Below are 10,511 nucleotides of genomic sequence, written 5' to 3' on the forward strand. Positions count from 1 at the left end.
TTATTTTTAATGCGCTTATCAAACACCACACTTCACTGCCTTGCCCACCACCACAAGTAAATTCTCAATTTAGGGGAAACAGTGAATTTAAAAGTTAAATAACAGTGCTTTAAAAGTCAAACTCAATATGAGGACCAATACAGTGCTTGCCTTGAAACATTTCACCTCGAGTAACCCTTGAATAGTCCTCCATAATAGAATTAAAACAAATCAAAGGCATGCAATTTTAAGGCCTAGAAAATCCTTTCGTTAAAGTGAGGCTTCCTTACACACTGGTAGCTCTGATTGGTTGTTAGTACATGGGTGGTTCTTTCGGCTGATTATCTATCTATTTTTTTTTTTGTGTGTGCGGTCAGGTTGTTATGTTCTAGGTCAAAGTCAAAACTAAGCATTATGTATGTCAAGCAGGAAGTACATTTTAATCCCAGTTATTTTGTTAATTGCCAAAGAAGAACAACTTTTTCAGGCTTACAGTTAACTTTCATTGGGGTGAGGTGGTTATGTTGGATCCCTGTTAGTTTTCACATGGGCCAAGGAAGAACAATTTTGGTGCAGATCTGTATAAACTTGTAAAGGAATTTACTTTTACTTGTTGAAGGTATGCTTGAAATCGGGATTAAGTGGGGAAGTGACCAGCCAGTGTGTTGGGGGGGAAAAAAAAAAGATTGCTGTGTGTGGTCGTTGACATACTTTTTGTTTATTTACTTATTAATAAAGTAAATCTTTCAAGACACCAAAATTCATCTTACTGTTGCAAAAAACAACGAAATACTGTATTGTGCGTTGTAATAAAATTCTAAATCAAAAATGTTTCCTGGTGGTATCCTCGAATGTGCATTACTGCCACTTACAGGAGTGAAGAAGAACAGCACCACCTTGCACTTGAATTAGTTTTCAATCTGAGTCAGATGGACTTGTTCAGGATTGTTTGTATACCTGGCAGAGATCTTCCCTCTACTGATACCGGTTTTCTGTAATTGTGCAGGAGTACATGCTAATACACCACCTGTATTTTATCGTACAGGTGAGTGTCTATATCACGGGCGGGCTCGAGCCACATTTGATTTTTAAAATTGACTAATGGGCCAGGTTATTTGTAAATGAGGTTTAAAAAAAGTTTGAAAAAAGTGACTATTCTTTCATTATTAATACAATTAATATTAAATATAAAATGTAATCTAATTCATATTTCTGATAATTTTGAATTAAATAGTTTACATTTAAATGTAAAATTGGTGAACAATAATTATAATAAATAAATAGTGTTTAATTAGATAACTAATTTAAAATAACTAGTTACAATTTAGCTACTATATTAATGCAACAAATAAAAAAGGACTTTTAATGACGTAAATGCTTGGTGGGATGGATTAAGGAATGTAACCTGCTGTATGCCCACCCCTGACTTCTACCAAATGATAAATTCCATCTACTCAGTCAAATGATATTAATACAAAGTCATCATCATCATCATTAGTTCTGTAAAATCCAAGCTTAAAATCCATCCCATCATCTGACTGGTCGTGTTATTTGCCTGGTTAGACTAGATATTATATAGATAATGTACACTACTCACAAAAAGTACGGATTACTTTTCAGGTGAAATTTGAGGATGATGCGAAAATTCAATTTAACCTTTAAAAGTGAACTTAATTTGACTTTATCTAACCTTTTGAATGCAAATGTCCAACTGTTCAATGTTTCAGTAAAGGTTGCGTCAAGTTTGATCAATGAATGGGCCAATACATTTCCAACAGCGTCCATTTCCACACCTTTCTTTGACTCCTTCATTCTCTCTGTAGCAACCTGCTAATGACACCTTGTGACACTAAGCTCAGTGGCCACCTCCCTGTGAGTAGTACATCCTGTTTGAAGCCCTCCAATGGCAAGGTAGTGTTGATCAATTGGTGTCGTCTCAAACTTGACCTGCTTAAATCCCAATTCTAATTTAACCAGGAAATGAACAGCAAGTTGTGCAAAATATACAGAAACTTGGAACAGTTGGACATGTGCATTCAAAAGACTAGACAATGTAAAATTAAGTTCACCTGGAATGGAGCACAGTTCTACAGCCCCAATTCCAATGAAGTTGGGATGTTGTGTTAAACATAAATAAAAAACAGAATACAATGATTTAAAAATCATGTTCAACTTATATTTAATTGAATACACTTCAAAGACAAGATATTTAATGTTCAAACTGATCAACTTTATTGTTTTTAGCAAATAATCATTAGCTTAGAATTTTATGGCGGCAACACGTTCCAAAAAAGCTGGGACAGGTGGCAAAAGAGACTGAGAAAGTTGAGGAATGCTCATCAAACACGTTTGGAACATCCCACAGGTGCACAAGCTAATTGGGAACAGGTGGGTGCCACGATTGGGTATAAAAATAGAGCTTCCCTGAATTGCTCAGTGATTCACAAGCAACGATGGGGCGAGGTTCACCTCTTAGTGAACAAGTGCGTGAGAAAATAGTCGCACAGTTTAAGGACAATGTTCCTCAATGTACAATTCCAAGGAATTTAGGGATTTCATCATCTACGGTCCATAATATCATCAAAAGGTTCAGAGAATCTGAAGAAATCACTGCATGTAAGCGGCAAGGGCGAAAACCAACATTGAATGCCCGTGACCTTCGATCCCTCAGGCGGCACTGCATCAAAAACCGACATCGATGTGTAAAGGATATCACCACATGGGTTCAGGAACACTTCAGAAAACCAATGTCAGTAAATACAGTTCGGCGCTACATCCGTAAGTGCAACTTGAAGCTCTACTATCCAAAGCAAAAGCCATTGATCAACAACACCCAGAAACGCCGCCGGCTTCTCTGGGCAAGAGCTTGTCTAAGATGGACTGATGCAAAGTGGAAAAATGTTCTGTGGGCCGACGAGTCCACATTTCAAATTGTTTTTGGAAATTGTGGACCTCGTGTCCTCCGGGCCAAAGAGGAAAAGAACTGGACTGTTATGGATACAAATTTCAAAAGCCAGCATCTGTGATGGTATGGGGCTGTGTTAGTGCCAATGGCATGGGTAACTTACACATCTGTGAAGGCACCATTAATGCTGAAAGGTACATATAGGTTTTGGAGAAACATATGCTGCCATCCAAGCAATGTCTTTTTCATGGACTCCCCTGCTTATTTCAGCAAGACAATGCCAAACCACATTCTGCATGTGTTACAACAGCGTGGCTTTGTAGTAAAAGAGTGCGGGTACTAGACTGGCCTGCCTGCAGTCCAGACCTGTCTCCCATTGAAAATGTGTGGCGCATTATGAAGCGTAAAATACGACAAAGGAGACCCCCGACTGTTGAACAGCTGAAGCTGTACATCAAGCAAGAATGGAAAAGAATTCCTCCTACAAAGCTTCTACAATTAGTGTCCTCAGTTCCAAAAGGTTTATTGAATGTTGTTAAAAGAAAAGGTGATGTAACACAGTGGTAAACATGACCCTGTCCCAGCTTTTTGGGAACGTGTTGCAGACATAAAATTCTAAGTTAATGATTATTTGCTAAAAACAATCAAGTTTATCAGTTTGAACATTAAATATTTTGTCTTTGCAGTGTATTCAATTAAATATAGGTTGAACATGATTTCCAAATCATTGTATTGTGTTTTTATTTATGTTCAACACAACGTCCCAACTTCATTGGAATTGGGTTGTATAATGGGTAATGAAATACTAAACTGACTAAATCCAAGTGTCAGCCGTAGCTGTGGGGACTACGAGGGTTGATTGGGGAGGAGTCTTCCCTGCCGCTGCGTCCAATCAGCTGGTAAAGACGATGGCTGAGGTTCTGCACCTGACAGGTGCCCAGGACGCAACCCGCCCTCATCAGCTGCCCATGGGCCCTTCGGCCGTTGGCATGGCGACGTCCTCGGGACCTACCACGGTCGCCCGGCCACATTTCCTGCTCTAGTTTGAGCCACCTCGGCGGGGGCTCCTTAAGGAGGACTCGCCAGATGAAACTGCTCTCTGCCAGGGTGATGGTGTTGTCAAGGGCAATGGACTGACCGGACGTAGGTGGCATTGTGAAAGAAGGCATCATGTGCTTGGATGATTTGGATGACCTGAAAAACACAATATAACTTTTTATGCATTTTATGGCTCCTGCACACGACCCCCCCCCCCCCCCCCCGCAATTCCCTCTTCACTCTTAAGAGGGAATTTGAAGTACTTTCCTTCTGACATCCCTGCTGTCTCGCCTATCTGTGATCATCACAATACCCTTTGTAAGTATATCGGGTCTTCCTCACGAGTGGGAGATCGACAGACTGATCGGTGCAGTATCTGTATCGGTCTGTCGTAGTTAAGGAGCTCTCGATTTACCGGTCGACGTAAGTTCCTACACACACCTATGGTCACGAGCTGTGGGTCGTGACCGACAGCGGATACAAGCTGCTGAAATGAGTTTCCTCAGCAGGGTGTCCGGGCTGTTCAGGAGAGGCTCAGAGGCGGCATCGAGTTTGGATGGCTCCTGGAAGCCTCCCTCATGTGGTGTTCCGGGCACATCCAACTGGGAGGATCCCCCGTGTACGACCCAGGACACGTTGGAGCGATTATGTCTCCCTGTTGGGCGCGAAATGCCTCAGGATCTCCCCGGAAAAGTTGGACAAAGTGATTGGGGAGAGGGAAGTCTGGGCTTCCCTGGTTTAGCTGCTGCCCCCCTGCGACATGACCCTGAATAAGCAAAAGAAGATGGATGAATGGATGTGTGGATGGATGGGTGGATGGATTCCAATTTATGGTCTAATTTTTTTACAGTACAAGCTTTTTTTGTTTGTTTGTTTTAGTCTGAAAATAGCGCCAACATGCCTGTAAGCTTTAGAAATCCTGTAAGAAATCCTGACTGGTATTCTGATCTCTCTTCTGGTTGCACATGCGCACACGCACACACACACACACACACACAGATAAAACTCATCTGTATTTTGCCCATCTTGAAACTAAGTATACAAGAAATATCTCCCTGAAAACTCACTGTAATGATGCCCATAACCAACCATTGACCAGTAATGAACCATATTTTTCCCCTCTACAACTTTCAGAGTTACAGGAAGGCTTGAGCTGACTACACCATGGACTAGTCACCAGTGGACTGAGGGCAATTATGAATGGGGCATTGAGTGGGAATTAGTCCCAAGCTCCGTTTCATTTTAAGAGCAACAATGTAATTCTGCAAGCTGATCAACTGCATAGGACACACCGGATAGTCAGGGAAAAGTCCAGCTGTATTTTTGCTCCTTCTTTTGGAATAAGCATTGCAAAAAAAAAAAAAAAGCCACAAACAGCCAAAGAGCAAAGCAGCCCTGGGACATTACTGTGCCTCCTCCATGTTTCACAGTAGGGACAGTGTTCTTTTCTTTGTAAGCCCACGTTTCATTTTTCACTTTACCTACTGTGAAACATGGAGGAGGCTGTAATGTGATTCTGTATATAAAAAATTACTTTTTGTATACACTTTTTAAAGTATACCTGTTACTCATATAAGGCCACTGTGCTGACTCTCTTGATGTCAAGAAATGAGACTATTGTATATCACTTTGGGGAAACGAAAAGAAAACTCGCTCGCAGTTATCCAAAACGAAAGAGGCGAGACGTGCTTACGTCAAGCTGTTCCCAGTTGAAGTTTACTTTAAAACTGACACATAAAAAAATGACAATTAAATATAGCATATTTGAACACCAAAACTGTCATGAGCTGTGCCCTGCAGTTCTTTTGTTGGAGCTTGGGTGGTGCTTTGCGCCCCTCTCACCCTCTCTCTGCCTCCCTCTCTGTCTTCCTAGTAATCAGCACCACCTGCATAAAAGTCTGCCAGATCCAAGACTCCACTGCCAGAGTATTAACGTTCTCCTGTGGTACAACGGCTCTCAAGCATACAAGTAAGCTGCGCCGTTCCTCACTATTTTTCTGACCTCCGTGTTGCTCCCGCCGTGTCCCTCGCTGAGTTGACTCCTTCCACCACGCCGCCAAGCCAGCCACCTGTTGTCGCCACCGCCTGCCACACGTTCCCTGCATCGACGACCCGCCAGCACATCTCAAGGACCATCTCCATTCCCATCCATCCATCCATTTTCTGAGCCGCTTCTCCTCACTAGGGTCGCGGGCGTGCTGGAGCCTATCCCAGCTATCATCGGGCAGGAGGCGGGGTACACCCTGAACTGGTTGCCAGCCAATCGCAGGGCTCATACAAACTAACAACCATTCGCACGCACAGTCACACCTATGGGCAATTTAGAGTCTTCAATTAATGCATGTTTTTGGGATGTGGGAGGAAACCGGAGAGCCCGGAGAAAACCCACGCAGGCACGGGGAGAACATGCAAACTCCACACAGGCGGGTCCTGTGTGGAGTCCAACCCGGGTCCTCAGAACTGTGAGGCTGACGCTCTAACCAGTCGGCCACCGTGCCGCCATCTCCATTCCCTTTTTCAATAAACCTTTCATCACAACTTCTCAGCCTCAGCCTGGTTCTGGGTCCAGTCTAAATCAACTCGTGACAAAAACAATAGTAACAACCAAACCATATAATTTAGTGTATTTAAAGTGCCCTAGCTTAATGCTAATATAATGGAAAACGCCATAGACATGCTAACTGAAATTAGTATAGTTGTTACAGTAATTATAAAACTTAAAACAATTGCTACTTTAACACATGGAGTAGCAACACATACAATCCCTGTGGGAACAATTACTATTACTGGCGCTCAATTGAGGACCTACTCTGTCACTTCTTCTTGCTCTTAATTAAACTACATTTCTACCAGTAGACCTCAGTGCCTCACGACATAATATGACACCATGTGGTACAACAATGAAGGCGCACAACCCTAAATTTAGATCTGCCTGTACATGGTAAAAACCCATAAAAAGACAAAACAAAACCAAAAAATGATAGCTTAAAAAAACACCATACATTGGGGCGGGAACGATGATCTGCCGTATATCGCGGGGGAACTCTGTGAGCGAGAATCTTGATTTTTACAAAAAGAAGAGCCCAACTATTAATTATTCGTAACTAAACTGCATCATGCTGTCTGTGATCCCTCTAGTGAAGCTTCCCCCCCAGTTTAAGAGCTCAGCATGAGCTTCTTCACACACGCACGCACACACACACACACACACACACACACACAACTACTTGGAGGCCCAGAATTTCACTCCTCCTCCAGGTAATGGCTCCATTTGTTACTTCCTCCGTCACGGTCCTTAATTACAAGAGGATCTGTCCATGTTTTACTTTCTTTTCTGCTTTCTACTGTACTTGTTGCCAGTGACGGTATTATGTTAAATCCGTCACGCTCAATTCCAACCTCTTCTTTCCCACCAGCCGCTGATTTTCAGTGGATCCCCTGCCGAGCAAACTTTATGAAGCTCGTTTTTTCTCCCCCCCTTACGTAATAGTTTGAGAACAATGTCTCACCGCGCAACATTAAAAAATAAACCAGGAAAAGATTATTACAGTCATAAATATGCTCCTTTTCAATGAAGTTGCATTATTGCTTATTGATGACATTCCCATAAAAAAAACACGTCGTGGTCTACCTCATCCGTGAGACGGCCCCTCGCTAAGCACGTGTCCTTGTCCCAAATCCCGCTAAATCACCCTCACCTCCGTCTCACCTCTGGGCCGCTGAGAGGAATGACCTCATTCCTCGTTCTCACAACTTCGTTGTGCTGCACTGCAATGCCTGAGAACCTATTGTGCTCCTTTGTCACAAAACCTGTTAATTAGATTCTGAAAAATCTTCACACAATATAATTAAAAAAATATATTTTATAATGTGGACAATTAGGTGGTCTAAAAAATACAGTGGTACCTTGACTTTTCAATACCCGAAGTTTTTCAAGTTACGAGCCATCAATTGTTCGTGTTATTTTATTTTGTATTTATTTATTTTATTATTATTTTTTCTCTTTGTTGTGACCAAAAATCAAGCAATTGATGTACTCTAATGCCCTCATATGTGGGCAAGGAGAGCCACAATTTCCGATGCACTTTCACCCATTTATTGAACGGGACAAAAAGTCAAACACACAATTACAAAATGAGAACTCACACGCAGACTATCAGGCCAACCTGACTTCCGGCTTCTGATGTCACTTACTAAGCCACTCCCCTTAGAAGCAGACATCCAACATGAATACTACAATACGTACAGTAATTTTGCTAAAAAAAAAAAGCCTATCCCAGCTGACTTCAGGTGAAAGGCGGACGACACCCTGAACTGGTCGCCAGTCAGTTGCAGGGCACACAAAAACATACATGGTAGGTTAATCGAAGACTATAAATTGCCCGTAGGTGTGAATGTGAGTGTGAATGGTTGTTTGTTTAGAAGTGCCCTGAAATTGGCTGGTGGTCAGTTCAGGGTGTACCCCGCCTCTTGCTCAGAGTCAGCTGGCATAGGCTTCAGCAACCCCATAACCCACAGGATAAGCGGTCCTGAAAATTGATGGACGAAAAATGCAGTTCTATTTTTCAAAAACACATTACAAAGAAATGCTAGTTTTTTTGGGTGGGCTGGAATGCATTGATGGCATATCATTTATTTCAATGGGAAAAACTGATTTGATATACGAGCAAATTGAGTTACGGGCTTGGTCATGGAAAATATTAAACTAGCAAGTCAATGTTCTACTGTACTTAAAGTAAACTGAACAAATGAAACTATTCAGTTACTGCATGCCTCCATGACACTGGGCCTAAAAAAAGAAATAATAAAATCAATCATTAAAATAAACTCATTGCAACTCATCCATCCATCCATCTATTTTCTACCGCTTATCCGAGGTCAGGTAGCGGGGGGAGTAGCTTCAGCAGCGACGCCCAGGCTTCCCTCTCCCCAGCCACTTCGTCCAGCTCTTCCTGGGGGGATCCCGAGGCGTTCCCAGGCCAGCCGAAAGACGTAGTCTCTCCAGCGTGTCCTGGGTCGTCCCCGGGGTCTCCTCCCGGTGGGACGTGCCCGGAACACCTCACCAGGGAGACTTCCGGGAGGCATCTGGAACCGATGCCCCAGCCACCTCATCTGGCTCCTCTCAATGTGAAGGAGCAGCGGCTCTACTCTGAGATCTGGTACACGATATTGAGGCCACCAAACCGAAGCCCCTCTACGCCTCGGCTGCGCCTTGAAATTCAGTGACAAAGGGCAGCCTTGGCGGAGTCCAACCCTCACCTGGAACGAGTCCGACTTGCTGCCGATATGCGGACCAAATTCTGACTCCAGTCGTACAGCATACGGGCTATTCGGTCATTGCAACTCAATTGTATGCTAATCTATGATCAAGGCTGTTTAGTTTAATGCATTAATGCTGCACGGCATAGTTTCAATACAAAATAAAATGGGGGAAAAAACAGGCCTTCATGGCAAGTTTAGTTTTCTCTCTGTTGAGGCTCCAGGTCAGTGCCTTATAATAAACTATAAAAACATACCTACATTTTACTCATTTGTGTTATAAAAACAATACTTTTCAATATATCCATGAGACTAGAAGAGATAGCAATATACATCTGGAAAATAATGATAATAAATTGGCCATAGCAAGTTGGTTTTCTTTGAATTAAGGCTCCACGTCATGCCTGATCATAAATCCTTATATATTATCAATAAATATATTATTAAAAGCTATTTTATATAATGTACATTTTACTCATCTCGTTTTTATTTTTTTGTTTTTTAGAAAACAATGTTTTCCAGCTCATCCATATAAAACTACAATAGATCCAAAAACCTCCACAAAATAATAATTTTAGAATTTGTTTTAAAAACGACCTTTACCAAATGTCAAGTCTTCTTTGAGGTGAGTGCCTGCTTATTAAAATCTATACGGTGAGTATAATTACTAGTAAGATTTTACACATTTAGTTTTTGTTATAAAAATGCTTTTCAGTTTATCTACACGAAACTACAAGATATTTCAGCTAACATCCATAATGTTTTCTTTTTTTGTTTGTTTCTTTTTCCCCCCCGTCTCTCCCACAGATATGAAAAAGGCAAAATTGGGGGGCACCCTATTACTAACGTGACTCATGGTTATTTATTTTTTTTACAAGTCAAATAAATGTAATTTACTCCCCATATCATCAAAGACTCAATATTTAAGACCGCATCAAGTAAGAAAAGTGGCCACATTGTCACGTCGCAGGTTCATTTAACTTAATGAAAATGTCCTTTTCATGTCCGCCTCTCATTACAAGAAGTCTTACTTGTGTCTGCTACTCTGGAGGTTTTGCTGGCTCAGCGGCACTCGGGTCTGGGTCTCCAGGGTCAGGAGGCCGAGCAACAGACAGGTCCACGTAGGCAGCAGCGCACACATGACGGCGCAACGGAGTGACGGTAACCGCTTGGTCACGCAGCAAAAAAAAAAAAGGTGCGGTAAACTCACAGGTTGTGCTGACAGAACAACAGCAACTGTCCCCTGAGTGACTTCTGTCTTGAGGAATTTCTTGTATTTGACTTCTCGGCAGATGACTAGCGCTCTTTTATTGGAGAGCAGCTGGAGTCA

The 10,511-nt window shown here is 42.2% G+C and overlaps 1 protein-coding gene across 1 annotated transcript; it reads right to left on the reverse strand.

Annotated features, from left to right (window-relative positions):
* adm2b (adrenomedullin 2b) lies at positions 1-10,511 on the reverse strand. Its single transcript, XM_061775235.1, has 2 exons — positions 10,213-10,511; positions 1-4,078 (listed from the first exon to the last, which is right to left on the reverse strand). Exons 1-2 carry the CDS (start codon positions 10,320-10,322, stop codon positions 3,712-3,714), a joined length of 477 nt encoding a protein of 158 aa, XP_061631219.1. The 5' UTR covers positions 10,323-10,511; the 3' UTR covers positions 1-3,711.

The sequence above is a fragment of the Phyllopteryx taeniolatus genome, chromosome 5 (genome assembly GCF_024500385.1).
Source record: "Phyllopteryx taeniolatus isolate TA_2022b chromosome 5, UOR_Ptae_1.2, whole genome shotgun sequence".
Taxonomy (NCBI): domain Eukaryota; kingdom Metazoa; phylum Chordata; class Actinopteri; order Syngnathiformes; family Syngnathidae; genus Phyllopteryx; species Phyllopteryx taeniolatus.

Coding starts and splice junctions, on each gene's coding strand:
- adm2b (XM_061775235.1), bottom strand. CDS start 10,322: ATGTGTGCGCTGCTGCCTACGTGGACCTGTCTGTTGCTCGGCCTCCTG. Junction 4,079..10,212: donor CTCCAGAGTAGCAGACACAA/GTAAGACTTCTT, acceptor TGTGTTTTTCAG/GTCATCCAAATCATCCAAGC.